Here is a 22,087-nt window from a genome sequence, read left to right as displayed (position 1 = left end):
TGATCTGCTGTGCCTGTTTTATATTGTTCAGGTGGGGTGCGTTGTATGTAATAAATAATAACATACAATAAACCACGTTCTCCATCACACTGGAAAACAATGATAAAAACTGGAAGGCCGAGTAGAGCGCGTGAGGGAAGGAGCGTGACTGGAGTAGTCGTGCGTGTCTCATCACGAACTACCTAGTGTTCCTACAGCCCTCCTCACCAACACACACCCCACCATACCTTCGATCTGGATTTATTTATTTTCATTTAGCAATACTTTTCGCAGATGTTTAGTTAGCTTTAGCAAAGTTAACGTATTCAAGAGCTACAGTATCTATTGTTGCTGCAGCCCTCTTCACCAACACACACCCCACCATACCTTCGATCTATATTTTTTATTTGCATTTAGCAATATGTTTTGCAGATGTTTAATTAGCTTTAGCAGTATTAACTTATTCAAGAGCTATCTTGTTGCTACACGTCTCCTCACCACCACAAACTCAACCATCCCTTCGATATAGACATATTTACTCGGATTTCCATTCAGTAGTACTTTTGCTGATGTTTACTTAGATTTAGCAATGTTAGCATATTCAAGAGCTATCTACCGGTAGTGTTGAACAGCCTTCCTCACGAACACCTACCCAAACCACCCTTTTGATCTATCTATCTATCTATCTATATACCTAGGCTGATTCCCCCAAGGAAAGGGAGGTAGCCGAGACAGGACGACTCACTCTCCATTTACTCATCCATTCAAACACATTCATTCGCATCTTAGCCCCAAAGGGGAGAACGGACAGATCCTCACCGCACCACACCGCACAAGGGTCAACTGGGCAATGCAATCAGTGACATCCGCAGCAGGGCCCGACAGCAGAACTGGTTTACCCCTGCCACATCATAACAGACCCATCCCCTTACCCGCACCTGACCTGACTAGCTGATCAGACCAAATGCGGGAGAATATCCCCTCAGGGCTGCGTCATCACTTATTCATTCACAATTTCTCTCCATTTATTTCTGTCACGCACAGCCACTCTTCCTTGCTCAACAGACAATATATATACATAATATATATATGTATTCCTATTTGACAATAGCTTTAGATGGATATGTACCTCCTTTTAGTAGACTGCGGTAATTGTGCGTCTCATCACGAATTATTATCTAGTGTTGCCACATGCCTCCTCATTAGCACGCCCTCATCCCGCCCCTGTATTTCATTGTACTTTGTCCACATAACCTGGTCAAAAATTCTCCTCTCTTCATCATAATTACTGAGCTGTAACAAGAGATTAATTCTCGAGCTTGGTGCTAGTCACGAAGAACTGCAGTGAAAAGGATGTAGAACTTTACAGGACGCTTACTTTGACTGCAGTACTTTAAACTTACCCAAAATTGCTGCCTCGCCATCTTCAACTGTAACAATAGATTAACACAAGGATATGGTATTGGTCACGGAGAAGTGTTATGAAAAGAGTGTACATCTATAACATTGTCTTCCTTTGCAATATATATATATATATATATATATATATATATATATATATATATATATATATATATATATATATATATATATATATATATATATAGCGAGAGGGGAGTTACGAAATCTGAAAAAAAGATGTTGCGAAATCTAAAGGAACGTGAACACAGGTTGTTGCAAAAAGTACCCCCAAACCCACCTGGAAACAGCCGACGCCAAGTAAAAAATGTCCCTAAATCTTTCCAGAGTAGCCTGCATATGGCCAGAAATAGCCCACGCCTGCCAGACATAGCTCACATCCTATCAAAATTGTTTACGACGTCAAAAATAACCCCCATCCTGTCAAAAATAGCCCACTGTAAAAAATAATTCACATCCTACCGTAAGTAGCGAAAGGCATGCTATAAGTAGCCCACATCTCTTGGTCTACCCAGTATACATCCTTTTTCACCATTCTTTTCTATAGCTCATTCCTCCTCCTCCTCCTCCTCCTCCTCCTCCTCCTCCTCCTCTTCCTCTTCCTCTTCTTCTTCTTCCATTTCTCTCTTCAGTCTTCAAGGTTGACGAGGAGACTCACTCCACTTCACCTCATTGACCTACAGAAAAGGTCGCGGGAACTTAGCCATCTATCTGTCTGCCTATATCTATCTGTCTGCTCATCTGTCTGTCTGTCTGTCCATGTGCTATGCCTGTCTACCTGCCGGAACATCTCTCTGTCTGTCTGTCTATCATATTCTGTTTTACCTACAATCTATAATATCAACCATCCACGTGAAATACTCTCTCTCTCTCTCTCTCTCTCTCTCTCTCTCAAAACAATGAGACATGCAACCGTCAAATTTGCACTCCAGGTTCCTAAATGAATTCTAAGTACGAACAGGGTAAGGGTTGAAGGCTAGCAGGTGGGGGAGAGGGGGGGACGGGTAGGGAAGGGCTGGAGATGGAGAGGGAGAGTGAGGGGGGAGGGGTTCGAGAGCTGTGAGGTGGGGGGAAATCCCATCTCGTCAGGGCAGGTATATGACGTAAGACCAAAGCTTCATAAAATGCCTTACAAAAATATAGGAGACTTATTCCCATGAGAAAGAATAAGGTTTGGGTCGGGTCGAAATTGTTTTTTTCTTGCCCATAAACATCACAATAAGGAGGCATAATTTGCACGACACTGTAATAGCAACCACACACACACACACACACACACACACACACACACACACACACACACACACACACACACACACACACACACACACGGCCCTACCCAGGTATACACACAAATAGTTACAAGAATATTTCAGTATTTCATTAACTGTTTCAAAATATAAGAGACAGAAAAAGCTAGGCTTTGTGTGTGTGTGTGTGTGTGTGTGTGTGTGTGTGTGTGTGTGTGTGTGTGACAAAGGATAACAGTTTGCCTAATATATTTTCACTTCTTGTGCCTCTCGCTTTGCTCTGCTGAGTAATATTCTAAAGCTGAGAGAAGTTTAGCATATTTTTCTGCACGTAAATTGTACTCCTCGGTGTGATGCGTCAGGGAGGAAAGTGACGGACATGCCTTTAAGTTTAAAGTAGACCCAGTGGACATTATAAACCATCTTTTACCCTTAACTGCACATGCATTTATTAGCTCGAACATTCAGGGGCGACATTTTTGTGAGCTGGCTTTACTGGACGAGTGTGAAAGTGGGTGAATTTCGTCACGAGGCTATCAGCACAACGAGTGAGTCATGCACATTCATAATTCGCCTTTTAAATACTGCCATTGTATTTAGGCCCCATGTCGAAATAGCCGTAGTATTTCAATCCAACTAACCCTGTGTGATTTTAGTCAGCTGAGTGAGTTAAATGAGCCTGAGAGTGTTAATAGCAGCCTTGCGTTTTATTGCACTAAGATGTATTAACTCTTTCATAATATAACTCTAGCAGTGTGCTCCAGTTGACTCTAGACGATTTTCTTCAACTGAGTGGGTCATAGGATCCTGAGAAGGTTTGTATTACCCCTGAGTTTCACTGCATTAAGCTTCTTGAAGATGCTTTTTTTTTTTTTTTATTCCTCAGAAAAAAATTGGCTGATGTTCTCGTATAATTTTTCACAGTTCACTTTCTGGAATTATTATTGATTTACATTTTATTTAACTAAGATGTACGAAAATGTTTTTTTTTTTTTTTCACTTCTCAAAAGAAAATAAATCACCAGCTGAAAAAAGATGCAGTTTCCATTGTCTTTTCTTTAAGGTATGACATATTTGTTTCACCGTATCCAAATTTAAAATTTTTCATTCCCTTTATTATTAGCCCTGCATTCATTTATTCATTAGAAAACTTATTGTCCAGTGATTTTTATATGTTGTTCACAGTACATCTTTCAAGTGTTCATATATTTAGATTTACGCGTCGAGGAGAAAAAAAAAATATTGCCTTGATTTTTCGTATATACCTTTTTTTATTTTACCTTTCTTGGAGTTTGTTTCAGGGTTCTTCCTCAAAAATATTCCTTGATTTTTTTTTTTTTTTTTTGCCTAGAAGTTTAATTTTAAGGTATTGCCCCCCGCCCCCCAAAATGCGGTTTTTTATGGTGCATATAATTTTTACATTACCTTGCTTGGAGTTTATTCCGTCCACCACCACCACGTAGAAATTCCAAACTTCCGCCGAGCTGCCTTAACAAATGCAAGGTTGATGAGAAGTCGAAAGTGTTGTCATCAGTGTTGCTGATATTCCAGGGATCATGTTAGTCGAGTGATCCTTCCACCACCACCATCAATGTAGTTAGAGAGAGAATGTGAGCTAACTTTAAAAACCGAAGAGGCGCGCACACACACATACACACACTAGTTTAGGATACAGGAGAGTAAATGCACATAGTAGCCCCCCCTCCTTCACGGCTTTACCTGCACTGACTCCTTACCTGTGTGTAAAGTCACCTGCAAGAGTTGGCAACCCATAAGACGTATTTACAAACTTTACTGAGCGCTAACTTACGTATAATTTCACTTGTTTATGATATGTTTCTTGGTATTACAATGCTGTGGAATGTTCAAATGGAAGAATAATTTTTTATCCACAGTTGTTCATCGAGGAAATAAAACAGCATCGTCCCAGGTTAGATCCTCTTCAGCTGTTAACAACTTTCCGATATGTAGGTAAAAGTCTTCCGATTTCATATGCTTTCACTGTCATACCTGCCACACACTTAACAGGCTAACTAGACATGGATATTACAGTGACAAAATGTGAAAACAAAACGTTCTGGGATTATAGTTAACTGTTATGAGCTTTATCTATAAAATATACGTAGGATTTTTTATATATACAACCCCAAAGTCCGTAGTTATTTATAAATATTCTTAGTCGTCAGGGTAAGCAAGTCTCGGCAGCAGTTAAATATTTTCATTAATAATTTAATTTTTGTCTTGTCGTATCTAAGTTATTTTTCTCTCTAATTTGCTTGAGAACAACTTGGTAACCACATGAATGAAGGTTAGATTATAGCAGCAAGCAATCATATACTCAGCCTAGCGTAAGGGTTATGAATACGATCTCCTAGAGTTACCAAACCACAGGATCCAAATTCATAAAGGATGCTAACCGTGATGAAGCCTCCTCGTAGTGAACCATTATCGGACATCATATCGTTTGATCGTATTTTTCACTGTATGATTTACTCTTGTTTGTTTCTTAAGTGTTTGGTAACTGTATGATTGAAGAAAAAATCATACGTTATCTTATACACACACACCCCTTAAACTCGGGAAATATATAAGTACCGGTTTCACAGATAAATTTGCTCTTAGAAACGGCAGCAAAAGATACTAAGAATAAAAACATATGGCCGATTGCTCTGACATGAGCCAAAATTGATACAACATTGCTAAAATTTGGAATAAAGATGAGCAAAATTTCGGAATAAATATAAAATAGCAATGTTGGCAACCTACATTGTCACCCACCCTCCCTTCGATGTTCAGTTGCCTTGTACCCATTTAATAAACCCTTTAAAATATTGAAAATAAATGGTTGTAAAAGGATAATCCAAACTGACATTAACTTATTATTGCTGACTCGCGATATATTTGTCTTTTGCATACAAAGTCGAAAAAAAAAAATGGCATGTTACAAAGAGATTTAAACTGGAGCTCAGCTAATGATCTGACAGTGGTGTCACATCCTCCAGTCTTCATAGCGTCGTTGCCAGCTCCTCTGTGTGTTGGGATGGGGGCTGGGAGGGGGTGGGGATGAGATTGGGGGGAGGGAGAGAAGGAAAAGGGATGGGTTTAAGGGAAAGAGAGGGGGGTAGGGGATGGGCTTAGGGGAGAGAGAGGGGGAAAGGGGATAGGATTGAGGGGGAGATAGAGGGGGAAAGAGGGTGGGACTGAGAGGGAGAGAGAGGGAACGGGGGGAAGGTAAGGACGAATGAGCGATACCACCATATTGATCTTTTTCCGTCATTGAGGGTATAGGGGAAGATCAAGACTGAGAAAAAAATTTGTTCCCTTAGTCTCGTGCAGTCAATAGGCAATAGTCATAAACCATCATCATCATCATTATCATCATCATCATCATCATCATCATCATGATCTCCTCCTCCTCCTCCTCCTCCTCCTCCTCCTTCCGATTCCGGGCATTGGTTAAAAAAAAAAAAAAAAAAAAAAAGATCCACTCCCTCTCGTAACTTAAAAAAAAAAAAAAATGAGATCTTGTGGAAGCTTATGCCTGTGCGGTGGAGTCAGGTTTCCGGTGGCTTGAATGGCGAGTGAATGTGTGGCCCACTTGAATGGGTAGACATTTGATTAGTTTTTTTTTTTTTTTTTTCTACCTACCCCATCGGTCCATGGAAAGAGATGTCTGGACGACGACGACTGAAATATTTGTGGCACCTCATCCTGAACGACATATTTTGCTTATATTACCTCTTATAGTAAGTTGAAAGTTACTCCTTTTTTTTTTTTTTTTTTTTTTTTTTTTTTTTTAGTATCGGTGTGGTATAATTTAATCACACAAGAAGATACGAAAGTGTATTATCCTAAGTAAAACGTTAAGGAATAGGTGGTACAGAGGTAACTGATTCAGCGAGATTGCTAGTCCGACGAGGTGGCTTGTGTGGGTTATGTTACTTTGCACAGCGCAACCTTGAGCAAAGGTCTACCTACTGTACAGTCCCCTGTCAGCTATCCCTTCCTATCGTTCTCCTTTGTTGTGTTCTTCATATTCTCTCCATCTATAGCCAGACGCCTTAATCCCGTTAGGAGTGGCCACAAACAAGGCATCTATGGCCATAGAATTTGAGACACACAACAAAAAAGTATAAAGAAAAAAGGATGCTCTCCAATGTTCCCTCCCACAGCCGGCACAGGAAGTGTTGGCGAACTTATGCTCATGGTTATACATTGTGCTATGGCTCTAGGTACAGAAAAAAAAAAAAAAGTTTCAGAAAACTCATTAGGCTGCGCACATCACCCCATCTGTTCGCACATACAACTCATCCCAGTTGCTCACGCTTTTTTTTTTTTTTTTTTTTTCCGCCATAGACTGTTTTCCTCGACCTTAGGGGACTCGGTAGAAACTGTTTTTCTATCTTAAGTAGCAATTTGACCTTAACTCCTTCAGCTCGGTGACGTATTTTACTGCTTTATTCTTGCTACCTTCAGACGATTTTAATTCAGCGTGGGGAGACCTTTGCTAGTGGAGGGATTAATGAAGGCTGGTCTAACCTCTCCAGTTCCAAAGTCCCACCGAAGCTGAATATAATCGTCAGAGGTCAGCAAGAATAACATTAACCAAAAATTAATAGAAGTGGAACTAATATTACACCTCAGTATAGTATTATCTCTCATGTTGTCTTCCTCTAAGCAGTGTGTCTAATATTACACCGTATTTTCCTTCACGTTGTATAATTAAATACTAACATTTATTGCGTATATAACATACAGAATAATACTGAGGTTTCATATCCATAAACAATGTTAAGAAGATATGTTAGAGTCTTCCTAAGAGGAGCCCTCACATCCGTACGCTCGAGCCGCCGTACCCGACAAAGCCCATATAATTATATGGACTTTGGTGCCCAATACAGTTTGCATGGTTGGATTGACAGTTATACCATCTCGTATTCGGGATGACTCTAGTATCCCTTTTGTTTACCATCTCGTGATCGGGATGACTGTACTGACAGTGAATGTTTACGAACCTTTCCGATTAGCGCTACGATTTATCGAAGCTTCACTCATAATGGTTTCAGAAGTTGACAGCTGGAGGAAGTGAAAAAAGATTAGTCATCTGTTTTCCTCTCCTCTCATGAGGTGTGATATCCCGACACCTGTTCGGTTACCATAGCAGACTCATACGAAATTGTGTCCTACGAAAGAAAGTTTTTGTTGTTGCCTGTTAATGAAATTTTACACCGAGGTTGTGTATTAAGAAATCAAGGCAATTTTGTGAAGATGGTAGAAAGCGTAATACACTGACTTAGTATAAATGGACGCAGTTGCTGAGTATTAACGTGACTGAATATTGTTAGTCTGTGTTTTTAATAAAACTGGTAAATGCGGAACTAACAGCCGAACTGAAGAGTGCGAAAGTTAGGAAAAACTCAAATTGTGTGATTATTATAGAACACTTGACTTTTCAATATCAGTGCTGACTATACTCTGTAATGTGGAATGGGAGTCTGCAACTTCTTACCCTAGATGTTTTATAAATGACGGTCATAAATCAGAGACTTGCACATCTCCTACCATACTTTCGTTTTAATTAGTTAATCATGGTAATGGCGGTAGTGTGTGTGTTTAGAGAGGAAAATACGCGTGCTCGAGGAATATCGTGCTAGTGTGCAGAGAATATACTTGTGGACTTGGAAAACATGAACGAGGAAGATCGTGGTCATATGTATTTAAAGGACACTATGTAAAGGAGGAATATAGTGAACAAGAAACTAAGCTGAGTTTTGTGAGCGTTAGTGTGTAAAAAAAATAATAATAATGATAATAATAAGAAACTAAGAGTGAGCTTTGAATTAATTCTATTTCCTTTGAGTGTTGGTGATGCGTAAACTAACAGCATCTACGTCCGTCTCTTCGTTTCATAAGGTGAGGGGAAGAGGGAAGAGCAGTCATTACCATACTACCTTCTTCGAACCGTAGGGACCCGGGGCTAGGCTTGCGTAGTCCAAAACTTTTAAAGGTATCAGACCGACTTATTCCTTTGATGCCATTTTACATTAAGTTTATGGCCACCTCTTGAACTCGATCCATGGTTTCTGTAGCAAATTTCCACATCGGAGTTACCGAATCCATGCTATCCCAGCCTGATGTATCCTGGCCTAACCTGCCCCAACCTAAACTTTAACATAACCCTAGCTATAGTATCCAACGCTAACCCAACAACCTATCGTAACCTATAGGCTATCTAGTCCTATCCTAACCTAGCCTAAAGGAAACGCAGCTTAGCCCCGGACTTTTACGCTCCTGATGGTGAATAAAAGAGTGGATGATATAATATTCACTCTTGATTGGTTGTGAATACATGGTAGATGTACAATATGAGTTACGACAAAAGTTTAAGCAAGAAGTGTACATAATTATGTTAAGTGTCTTGTGATAAAGGAAGCGTCTTACCACCTCTCCCTTAACTTATTTTGTACATTTCATTTTGGCATTCTCATATGCCGTTTATTTTTTTATATAGTCATAGTTTGCGTCAGTAACTGGTAAGAGGATATTGATGTGTGATATTCAGTATGAATCGCCTAGGAAGCGGTGTTAGAAATCTCTAAATACACTTAGAATTCAGACTGTAAGCTGTGTTCCAAAATGTGGAGCCTAGAACTTATTATTTTTTTTTTTTCTGCTTTCAGGTAAGGTAGGCATTTTCTCCTCAACGCTGGAGCTCCTCTTCCGATCTCGTGTGGTGAGTGTTAAACGTGATTTTCGTTGAGGTTAGCAATGTTAGGTTTCAAGGACATTGATAGGGAAATTTCCTAGAACGAAATACTGCTTGTTATTTCGTTTCAGGACTGGTGTGTGGTAGAGTCGGCAGCAAAAACCTTGCCGCCCTCTTACTTCCCTTTCCTTGGACTTTTGATAATTTGCCAGGAGCATCCACAGCAACTCAGGTATTCATTTAAAATATTTTGCATTTGTTAACACTCATGATCACATTAATTACTCAGCAGAATATAGTCGTCTGCAGGTAGTTAAAATGGAAAGTTGAGCCATCCCGATCGAGAGAGGGTTAATGATGATCGTATTAATGCTAATGCTCGTATGATTCACCTTCATATGAACAATCGTCTGGAGTTACCTTGAATGAAATGGTAAATTATAGTTGTCCTTAACATGAGAGTATTAATGATGACAGTATAAACACCTAGGTCTCTTTCTCTCTCTCTTTCCTGAATAACGGTGTCTGGCATGAGCTGAAATTGAGTACTAGAGTCTTTCCTACAACGAAAGGATTTCATTTTCCTTGAACTCTTAGTGAAAACATTTTCTATGATGGCTTGTTTATATTCTGCTTAGAAACACATTATTGCCAGTCCAGATATCATTCAGAAATTTTCTCAACAATAGATGCAGTTTGATGAAACCTGTATGAAAGTGCATAAATTCAGGATAATGTGATGTGATTTCGTTAACCATATTGTATCAGTTTTTCTTTGCTATGGATATGCAGTTTTCTCATGGATCTCATTAAATATTGTCAGGGAACTGGCATTACTGCGGCTAGCAACAGGTGATATGTCGTTTAAAAGTCCTAGGCCTTTAACTTCTACAGTATTTAATCCTGAGCGCCTCAGAGTAATCAACAGTCATTTAAAGAGCATATCACAGGTAGGCCCAAAGTACATAGACTAGGCCCACGTCTACTGTCAATTTCCCCCCAAATTATTTATACTCTTACATTATGTAATCCATGTACAGTACTCCAAGAGTAAACTAGGTTTTTGTGGCAGGTAACACCAATATTGACCCTCTCCTGGCGAATGGTGACAGAACATTGTATAGTAATGTATTTCAGCAAACGCCATACTATTTTATTTATCTGGGTAAAAAAGAAAAAAAATGTATTAACCGTCTCTTGATCAGATGTATTGTAGCATTCTAAATTCCAAAAACTAATGCCAGATGATTTTATTCAGCTAAGGTGAAACAGGCAGTAGGAGCCTATGATTTATGGTTGTATGCTGAAACATAAATTTGGAGGCCATGAGTAGCACTCGATGATGATGATGAACTGATTGGGTTGTAGTGAAATGTGAATTCACTTGGTTATGGTAATGTTAAAATTACTCCTTGAATCCAGGTATTGCCCATTTTAGTATAGTATCTTCTTGCTGCCACCAGCTGATTTGATTCTATTTAGGACAGAATTATAAAAGTAAGGGAGTTAATGATGGTTGCATGTAATCAATCCAGTTTGAAAAGTCTCTCATAATCTGACCAAAAGCCTTCTGGAAGTAGCAAGAATAAAATAAGGTCATTCCCAAAGTGAAGGGATGGTGTGGAGAGCTAACCATATGAATAAGTATTATGGGATGGTATTATGGGTAAAGGTGAATGTAGTGAAGAGTAAAGTGATGGTCTTTGAGAGAGGTGAAGTCAGTGAATGTACAGCGAGGTTGGACGGTGAGGAATTGGAAAATGTGAGAACGTTTAAGTACTTGGGTAGTGTGATGAGTAAGGATGGAGGTTTGGTGGGTGAAGTGCTTGAAAGGGTACAGCAGGGAAGAAAGGTTGCTGGTTCTTTGAAAGCAGTGATAAGAAACAGGGAAGTGAGCATGGAAGTGAAAAAGTTACTACATGACAGTACCTGTATTGTGATACCAACTCTAACATATGGAAGTGAAGCTTAGATGTTGTTGGAAGGACACAAGTCAAGAGTGAGAGCAGTGGAAATGAGTTATTTAAGAGGAGCCTGTGGAGTCACATGGAGAGACAGGCTGACAAATGAGGATATAAAAGAGTGTTGTGGTGTGGATGTGGATGTGATAGGAAGCGTTATGAGGAACACACTGAGGTGGTTTGGCCATGTGGAGAGGATGGAGGGTGAAAGACTGACGAAGAGAGTGTATGTGAGTGAGGTGGAGGGGGGAAGAGGGAGGGGGAGGCCGAGGATGAGATGGAGGGATGGGGTGGAGAGGTATATGAGAGAGGGGGGTATGAGTTGGGAGCAGGGCAGTGAAATGGCAGGGGACAAGGCGACTTGGAGGCGATTTGTTTGTGGCCACCCCAAATGGGATTGAGGAGTCTTGCAATAGATAGATAGATAGATAGATTATGGGATGAAGAGAGAAGGCCACCAGATGGCAGAGAACAGAGCTACCTAGAGGTGATTTGTTTGTGACCACCCCGTCTGCTATTAAGACTGACAGCATTTTGATACAATATGTATATGATGCATACATAGTTATCTGTCTCTTCTTCTAATCTGAATATACTAGTGTGGTGATCTAGAAGCTAAAATAAGATTAAAATATTGTACGGTACATGCTCGGAACAGAGTTAACCTTACAAGTTTACCTTCAGGCATCTTCTACAGCACCATCAGAAATTGTCATGGCTGGTAACCCATTGACAAGCCATGTGCTAGACACCGCCACTGGTCGTCCGGCTGCCAACATGAGGATATTGCTGTATCGACTTCATGAATCCAGCTGGCAGCTTCTGAACACAAAGTAACGTTTCTGATTTTACAAACCTCTTGCTATAGTTTCCAGGGTATAGGTAGCCCTCACTGTAAGTCAAGATATGTTCCAAAATATAGGCAACCCCTCAATTTTGCAGGGGTTAAGAGACACAGACCCCCATGAATTTGGAATTACCACGTAATTTTGACGCATACCCCCAAAATACCCCTATGGTAGCCCATGACTCCTGTAAGCCCATAGAAACCATCACAGGATCCTAAAACTGGCTTAAAATAGCACAGATGTATACTGTACTGTACTACTGTACTGTACTACTGTACAGTACAATATACAATTTACTTCAATAAGAAATAACCTGTAAATGAATATATTTACAAGAATTAAGGTTAATTTTGTTGTTGCTGAATGCCACTGACACCGCAGTAGTGTGCACTGTCTTAAAAATCCATATCCAGGACCAGAAAATACCAGCAGATATAACAAATATATACTGAAGTAATGTATAAAAACTTTAATAACAAATATATAAGCATTTAATGAGTATGGCTAAAATGCGTTAGGGCAGATTATTTGTACTGGGAAAAAATCTGCTTAAAAGCGGTGGCCATGAACTTCAAGCCTGTGAATTTGGGCAATTGCCTGTATAGTTACCATACAGCTGGTATTGTTCAGTGAGGGAAACAGTAAATCAGCCTTACAAGGTAGCAATAAGCATTTTTTTTCTGTAAATCTACTGTGGATTTAATTGCAGAATGTCAAAAAGGCAACATAAAAGACTTGGTGAGCAGCATGTTGTATACTGTACTGTACAGAAAATCTCATAAATTGTCTTCCTTTGACAATTTATACATTTCCTAAGAGACTCATACTGTATTACAGAAAAAAATGCCTGTAAATGCTCCACTGTTAAAGGTAAACCAGATCTGCCAGTTTTCACCAATTCACAGTACCAGTTCTCCAGCATAGAAAAATTATTTTATATTATGGAATGCATCCCAGAGACTACTGGGACCATAACTACAACCAGGTGCCATTTATTTGTTATACTGTATGGTTTAACATGTGAAGTTCATACATATTTGTATAACAGATGAGAATGGTTACTATAGTTCACCCACTGTAACTTGGTAGATATATTAAATTGTCCTTTTGCAGTTTCATTTTTCATAATCGGGTGGCAGAATAAGACAGAATTATGACTCTGCACCCTTTTAGTGGCACATTTTCATGACTGGCACAAAATTCTGCAGCAGTGTTATTTTTACTAAACCATGTGATGATGTAGGTAGTGCTTTTTCATAATACTGTACTATACTTTAGCTACATCCGGATGATTTTATGTAGCTGAAGGGAATTTTTTTTTTTTTTTTTTTTTTTTTTTTTTTTTTTTTAGCTGAAGGGATTAGATACAGCCTCCTTTAAAAACGTAAATAACTACCTTTTTTCTGGAGACAATCCTTCAGGTCTGAAAAAATAATCTGGGGCTTTCAAGAATAAAGTAGTAACATGACATTCTAGTGAAAAAATTAATTTGTTTCCATTGTGTATACCACTTGTTGCTGAAATTAGATATTTTAACCACTTCATTTTTTTTTTTTTTCTTTTTTTACCCCTCAGACATTTTTGTTAACCTTAGAGAAACAGTTTTTAGTAATGGTGTTAACAATTAGCAGTCTTCATTAATCCTTTCACTATCTGATTTCACTGCCCAACCTGATTTTCATCATCTGAAGGTAACAGTAATGAAATGAAAATTAACTACAGTACAGTACACACTGTGGATTGAAGGGGTTAACCTTTTTTTCCAGAGTTACAAATGATGATGGCCGAGCTGGGCAGTTCCTCTCCCAAGAAGCCTTTATTCAAGGAACCTACAAGATGTATTTTGCCACAGGAGATTATTTTCAGCAATCAGAAACCAAAGGGTTTTACCCTTATGTAGAGGTGATTATTGGCTTTGAGTGTGTGTGTTTGTATGAGCTATGCTGTACTGTGCAGTGAGTAGTGAGTATGAAAGAAAACAAGATGTTGCCAGAGAGAGACCTTCATGTGTTAACACCAGTATAACTGGGCAGTTCTGTTACACAGACATCTTTCATCTCCCTCCCTGTCCCTCAGAATGAGAATGGTGGGCTGTTGAAGGGCAACTTTAGCCTACTGGCCACCAGGTAATGTTCTGATGAGCCTGGTGTTACAACAACAACAACGATGCAAAGTATGGAAGTTGATGCAAATGAGGCCAGGGAACTGCCAGGGGATCATATAAGTTGGGTGAAATTTTTATGGAAGAGCACATAGAAGGGGTTGTGCACTACTATTTTTAACTTAACTGTCATGGACTGACTGGCAGGTTTGTTTAAAGAGGCAGACTGAGGAAGATATGGGGTGAGATTCTACATGGAGACATTAAGACTTTGGGACTGAGCAGGGAAATGGCCCAAGATTGTGACAGATGGAATTAAGGGACCTATGTGCTAGCATGGTCAGTGATCTCTAAACGTAATTGTTAATCCACTAAGGGCTGATCACCTTGTCACTCTCACCTTCAGCGTCTTAACTGAGTAAGCTCAGTCGGTAGAGAGGTGGGCTATAGTCCCAAGGGACCCAGGTTCAAATCCCAGCTGGGGCAGGGAACAGTTTAAGGATTTGAATTACATTAAATCAGGCTTTACTGATCTACCAGAAGCCCCGCCGACATGTCGTAAAAATACCCCCGCTAATACCAATACACCAGTCCTGTATGAGACAGCCCTAGCATGTATTCAATATGGACGGTGGGTGTTAGCGCTGAAGTGGTGACATGTAGAGGTGCATGGTATGTAGGAGGACTGCTGGGCCTTGATAGCAGGCTGTGAAGCCTATGCCCAGAGTCGGACAAAAAAAAAAAAAAAAAAAAAAAAAAAAAACTCCAGATGGGGTAATAAAGGATGTGATGATGAATGGAAGGATGAGAATAATTTAAGTATAATCGGCCTTCCAGTCAGGCTACACTTGTGCATAAACTGAACTGAAAAAGGATTAGGGAATTTTTGGGTAAAAAAAAAAAAAAAGAAGGTGGGGGCACTCACCATCCACTCACTCAATGTAGTGCTTCTCTCGGGTGTCTGCCCTGTCCTCTCCTCCATCCTTCTTTCCTTCCATCTTCTTCCATCTTTCTTTCCTTCATTCTTTCCTCATCCTTCTGCCTACAGGTGACTTTACACTCCCTCTTCTGTCTTTCATTCCTTTATTCTTTCCTCTTCCTTCTGCCTGTGGGTGACTCTACACTGAGTGACAAGCCAAATGGTTTCCTGTACACCAGAAAACCATATACTATGCTGGGTGGTAACCATATAGCCAAATTTTGGCACCTGGTGGTTTAGTGGGTAATTATTGTGCTCCAGTCGGATTGAGCCGATGAAGGTTTATATCCAAGGGGTGGTTGGGGTTTATTTGCACACACAATGCCACTCAGGGATGAGTGAAGCTGGTCACTCTCATCTTAAATGTCAGGGCCAACTGTTTAGCCCCGGGGCTTCTCATGGGGCAACGTAGGATTGGTTGATGGATGGATGGATGAAAAAAAAAAAAAGAGAGCAACACTTAGTATAACCACATTTGCCCATCAGCTGAGATGAAAGGGGTTAGGTATCTTTATTTGGTCAAAAAACATACATACATACATACATCATCTAATCCTGTGTTGCCCCATGAGGAGTGCAGGAGCCTGGGACTAGGGAAGTTGTTCCTGACATTTAAAATGAGAACGACCAGTCTCACCCATCCCTAAGTGGCATTACATGAGCAATAAACTCCATCCAACCCTTGGATATAAACCTACACAGGCTCAATCTGGCTGAAGCGCCTTAATTACCCACTAAACCACCAGACGCCATAGTTTGGTTATATGGTTACCGCCCAGAATAGTAAATGGCTTCTTGGTGTACAAGAAACCATTTGGCTTGTTACTTTGTGTAGTCACCAATAGACAGAAGGGAGAGGAAAGAAAGAAGAAATGAAAGACAGAAGAGGAAGGCAGGAAAGAATGAAGGTAGAGAGGAAAAGGTTGTCACCCGAGAGCAGCAGTACAATTTGTGAGTGGATGGTGAGCGCACCCACCTACCACCTTCAGTTTATGAAATTAAGTTTCTCCTTCCAGATTGTGTTCATCATAGAGAAGCCTGAGGAGCATTACCACATACCCCTACTTCTTAGCCCCTATGGATACAGCACTTACAGAGGCAGCTGAGTTGTCATCAACATGTCCGACATTGGCCTCTAGGTAATGGGTCTTGATTTACAGCTGTTCTATAAGTGACATGGAGATTGTAACACCATTTACTTTTCAGCTTATATCTTATGTGTCATATTACACCTTAATTTTCTCATATGTCTTTAGTTAATTTGTAGTAGCATAGAAGACAGCCTTGTACATTTTACTTAACGGTGTATTCTGTTTACACTTTAACTTCCTTCTGTGTTATTAGAAATATTTTCTGTGTCAACATAGTTTGCATCAGTAACATATAAGGGGTTAAAAATATTCAATAGACAAGATGAATTGATATGGAAGTGACAATACAAAATCTCTGGATGTGACAAAATAATATGACCCTTTGATGTGTGTTCTGGTTAGCTTATGATTGTTCTTCATATGGCATGTTAATACTCTGCCAAGGTATATGTTCTCTTCTTTTTCTATGCCATCTGTGGAGATATTAATCCTCTCATGGTTGGGGTGACTTTAATATGTAATTGTTGCTTACACCAGACAGTTTTAGTCAGCTGAATGGTAATACTGTCACCCTCAACCATTTTATGGTAAGGACAGCTTTATTATTCTGTTCTGACTAATACCAAACCATTTTCTTCAACTCTTAGTAAGTTGTAGGAGTTTGAATGTAGAAGAAAATACATACTGTACAAGAAAATAGTACGGTGTAGTTTACAAAATACCATAAATTGTTACGAAAGATGTTCTAGAAAACTTCCTAAACCAACAAGAATATGGCCAGAGTTTGGGGTTATCCATCCATATAGTATGTTATATAGCCTGTAGTTATCTGCACAATCTTTATTGCTATTAGTGTTTTATAATGTTTGTAGTTTTTCATAATGCACTCTGAGTCCAAAAAGTATTAGCGTGAACTCAACGCAAAACGTTCTTACATCACAGACGATGGCTATTGCAAAATGCCCAGTGATTTTACTCCATGCTGGTAGCCCTGTTTTCATGGGGATGCCACATATGGCTTGCTTGTGGCATTTTTTGACCAGCATTGTTGCCATATGTACATTCAGATAGTACCATAATGAGTTATTCTTTTAGAATATTATGAGTTACATTGATCATTTTAGGATATCATTGGGACCCTACCTGCACATTACTTTTTTTCATCTTGTGTAAAGTGGATTAGAAATTGTACTTTTCATATCAGTATATTGCATTGTGCTATATGCAGCGTACCTGCTGTTTTTCATTTCTTTTTCATGTATTTTATCACTTACTGCCCTCTGACTATACCAATATCAAATATGCTTTTACTGTACTGTATTCAGCCTGTATGCTGAATATCTTACCCATTATTTTTATTGCTTATATTTTATTAATTTTCCTATTTTTATGTTATTACCCCATGTTAATGATACATTATTGACATGTATGTTTATAATGAATATTGTATATTTAATATTAACTACTGTGGTAGGTGGGGGTGCTCACCATCCACTCACTTGACGTAGTGCTGCTTTGAGTGTCTGCTCTTCCTCTCTTCCTTCCTTCCTTTTCTGTCTTTCTTTCCTTTGTTCTTTCCTCTTCCTTCTGCCTGCATGTGACTTTACACGTGCTCTTCTGTCTTTCTTTCCTTCATTCTTTCCTCTTCCTTCAGCCTATGGGTAACACTACACTGAGTGACAAGCCAAATGGTTTTCCGTACACCAGGAAACCATTTACAATGCTGGGTGGTAACCATATAACCAAATTATGGCACCTGGTGGTATAGTGAGTAGATAAGGTGCTCCTGTCGGATTGAGCCTGTGTAGGTTTATATCCAAGGGGTGGTTGGGGTTTATTGCTCATGTAATGCCACTCAGGGATGAGTGAGGCTGGTCACTCTCATGTTTTATGTCAGGACCAACTTGCCTAGCCCCGGGCTCCTACGCTTCTCATGGGGCAGCGTAGGATTGGATGATGGATGGATGGATTTTATGTTAAATGAAAGTGAATTTCCAATATAACAGAAACAAAATGCAGTACATATGTGTAAAGGAAGTAGAAAGTAGAGTTCGAGGAGGAAAGGTGGCTGGTACTGTAAAGACTTCGATATGAAACTGGACTGAATGTGGAGGCTACAGGGAGACAGCTTAAATATATGCTAGTGTCCACAATTATTGTTTTTGGCATGAGCATGAAAAATAAAAAATGAAAGAGGTGAAGAGAGTAAGACAGGGTGGCAGTGAAGTTAGTAGGGGAGTGAAAGATATAAATGGTAGAGTACTAGTGGAGAAGGGAGAAAAAGTGAGCAGATAGAGAGAACACTTTAAAGAAATGTTGAACATAGGGAATGGAAGTAATGCGAGTATAAGTGGCTGGCGAATGGCTGGGAGAAGGAGGGAGGTGAGAAGACAGGAAGAAATCAGTAGGATTGAAGTGAAAGCAATGAAGAAAGTCAAATTGGGGAAAACCCCAGGAATTGATGGAATGTGTGGTGAAATGCGAAGCATGGGGGAGAGATAATAGTAGAATGGATGTGGAAGATGTGCAGATTGGCCTGGGAGGAAGGTAGAGTCCCAGAGGATTGGAAGTCAGGTATAATTATTCCCTTGTACATAGGAAAAGGGGAAAAAGAAGTGTGTGGTAATCATAGGGGCATTTGTCCTCTTAGTGTAATAGGAAAAGTGTATGGTAGGATACTTACTGACAAAGTTAGGGATATAACAGAGGAATTAGTTGGAGAAGAACAGGGAGGTTTTTGGAAGGGAAGAGGTTGTGTAGATCAGATATTCATTCTTAGATCTTTAGTGAAAAAGTTTCTAGAGAAGGGAAAGATTTTGTATGTGGCCTTCATGGATTTGGAGAAAACATATGACAGGGTGGGTAGACAAGGATTGTGGAAAGTATTAGGAATATATGGACTAGATGGGAAGTTGTTGAAAACTGTGAAGAGTATGTATGATGGTGCTAAGGCTGCAGTGCGTGTGGATGGTGACTGAGTGAATTTTTCTCTTTGAAGGTTGGGTTGAAACAGGGATGTGTCATGTCTCCATGGTTGTTCAATCTGTTCATGGATGGGGTAATAAAAGAGATACAAGGTAGGGCAGTGGATTTTGGAGTGGCCCTAGTGAGAAAGGGTAGTGTGTGGAAACTCTCTGTACTGTTGTTTGCAAATGATAGTGTTGTTAAGTGAAGACGAAGGGGAGCTGCAAGGCTTGGTGGATGAGTTTGGGAGAGTGTGTAAGAAACGGAATCTAAAGGTGAATGTAGGGAAGAGGAAAGTGATGGTCTTTGAGAGAGGAGAAGTCAGTGAATGTACAGTGAGGTTGGATGGTGAGGAAATTGAAAATTGTGAGTATGTGTACTTGGGTAATGTGATGAGTAAGGATATAAGTTTAGAGGGTGAAGTGCTTAAAAGGGAACAACAGGGAAGAAAGGTTGTTGGTTCCTTGAAAGCAGTGATATGAAACAGGGAAGTGAACATGGAAGTGAAAAAGTTACTACACGACAGATTTGTGATACCAGTTCTAACATATGGAAGTGAAGCTTGGACGTTGTTGGAAGGACAGAAGTCAAGAGTGAGAGCAGTGGAAATGAGTTATTTAAGAGGAGCCTGTGGAGTCACATGGAGAGACAGGCTGACAAATGAGGATATAAAGGAGCATTGTGGTGTGGATGTGGATTTGATAGAAAACTGTTATGAGGAACACACTGAGGTGGTTTGGCCATGTGGAGAGGATGGAGGGTGAGAGACTGATGAGGAGAGTGTATGTGAGTGAGGTGGAGGGGGGGAGAGGGAGGGGGAGGCCGAGAATGAGATGAAGGGATGGCGTGGAGAGGTATATGAGAGAGGGGGGTGTGAGTTGGGAGCAGGGCAGTGATATGGCAGGGGACAGGGTGACGTGGAGGCGATTGTTTGTGGTCACCCTGTACAGGATTAAGGCGTCTGGCAATAGATAGATACAGAGCAATGGAAATGAAATGTTAAGGGATATGTTTGAGTTTCGTAGACTGGATCAGATAAGAAACCTAGAGATTCGTGCATGATATGGAATGAAAAAGCCTCTTGATAATTAGGTAGAAAAGCATATGTATAGAAGGTATGGTCATATTAAGAAAATAGAACTAGATTGGTTAAAATCATAATTGAGTTTCAAGGTATGAGGAGCAGGCATGACCAACCAAGATGGATGGATGGATGTTGCATATGTAGAAGTTGCACAAGCTGAGGGATGGAAACAGTGAAGGTGCACATGACAGGTTGGTACCTCATTCTAAATGTAGCAGTTTGTGGATTTGCTCATTCAGAGGTGTATGGAAAGTGTATTTGCAGGAAAAAAAAATTGCGGATGGACTTGTATGTATGGAAGTGAAGCTTTAACTTTGATGGAAGGACACAAGTCAGGAGTGAGATGAGTGGGAACAAGTTATCAGAGGAGCATGTAGAGTTATGTGGAGTGACAAAGATGAGGAAGTTTGGGAGAATTGTGGTGTCGAGTCATTTTGCTGCATTGTGTGGACAGGAGTACCCCAAAATGGTTTGGCCGTAATTAACGAGTGAAAGGAGAGTGAGAATCTGACTGTAGAATTTATATTGGTGAGATGGAGGAAGAGAAGAGGAGAGGGAGGCAAGATGAGGTGGAGGGAAGGAATGGAAAGGTATATAAACAAGAATGCTGTGAGATGGACGTAGGTCAGCCTGATGGTGGAGGATAGGGCGACAGGAGGTAGTTTGTTTGTGAATGCTTCTTCCAAGATGAAGGCATTCTAGCTGTAGATTGATAGATGGATTCTTCAGCATATGAGAACATCTTAGTAGTGAAGTGGATATTTAAAACTTTATGAAACTCTTCCCATTCAAAGAATATCCCCTTTAGCAGAATAAGATTCTCTAGAGGTACTCTAAATAAATTAGCATGCTGTGTCCATGAAAAGGAAAAGAGTTAAATCTGAATTCAATACTAGATGCAAACTCACATCTCGTGGTGTAGATCTGATACTATATGTTCTTGACCAGAGTTCTGGTACATTTTCTCATTTGCAGTGTGTACTTTAAACGAGAAAATTAATGTGTTGGCTTTCTTTGATCACTTACATAACCTGTAATACAGATGTGAAAAAGGAAAGAGCAATACACACTTGAATAGATTTTCAATTGGTTTCATTCACAATTTCTCTGTACAGCACATAAGAATGAAATAAATTTTATAACAACATCATTTATTCAAATATAAAATGCTTCTGTGATAATTACATTCCTACAGCATAATAATAATTTAAAATATTACCTAGAAACCATGCATGCATATTCTGAATTTGACACCCTCAGCTGCATCACTCAAATAATTTGCCATAGTTATTGTACACAGGTAACAAATAGGTCATATATGGCTTCTGAGGGTAACTAGAGATGCTTATTTACACACACAGTATTAAGAAAACACAAAGTACAGGAGGCAACCACTTTACAAATGGGTTACATTCCTGAAAAACTGTTTGCTAAGCAATGTTTCGTTGTGCAAACCCGTAATAACATGGGTTAACCCGTAAACTGCTCTATACAGCCTGGGCCGTTCTGAGTGTGACTGCTCAATACAGCCCTGGCTGCACAGGTGAATTTCGAATATAGTGCCATGGTGACCAAGGCCGACCCATGCAAGCATGTTTGAGCCTTCAAAACTGAAACCGAAAATAAAAACCATACATTCCAATAAGGAATCAGACACTTCGAAGTTCATCCATGGCTTTACCAAGGTTAATATTGAGCTAATATT

General features: G+C 39.8%; 1 protein-coding gene across 1 annotated transcript; it reads left to right on the top strand.

The window, feature by feature from the left end:
* The first annotated feature begins 10,239 nt into the window (after positions 1–10,239).
* Positions 10,240–16,486, top strand: LOC145412528 (5-hydroxyisourate hydrolase). Its single transcript, XM_080282422.1, has 4 exons — positions 10,240–10,304; positions 12,000–12,148; positions 13,930–14,065; positions 16,260–16,486. Exons 2-4 carry the CDS (start codon positions 12,030–12,032, stop codon positions 16,347–16,349), a joined length of 345 nt encoding a protein of 114 aa, XP_080138548.1. The 5' UTR covers positions 10,240–10,304; positions 12,000–12,029; the 3' UTR covers positions 16,350–16,486.
* Positions 16,487–22,087: the final 5,601 nt, after the last annotated feature.

This window comes from Coenobita brevimanus, chromosome 93 (assembly GCF_032717465.1).
Source record: "Coenobita brevimanus isolate Jiangsu-jjx chromosome 93, ASM3271746v2, whole genome shotgun sequence".
NCBI lineage: Eukaryota > Metazoa > Arthropoda > Malacostraca > Decapoda > Coenobitidae > Coenobita > Coenobita brevimanus.
Note: the sequence above shows the minus strand (reverse complement) of the source record. Positions and strands in the feature narration are given on the sequence as shown.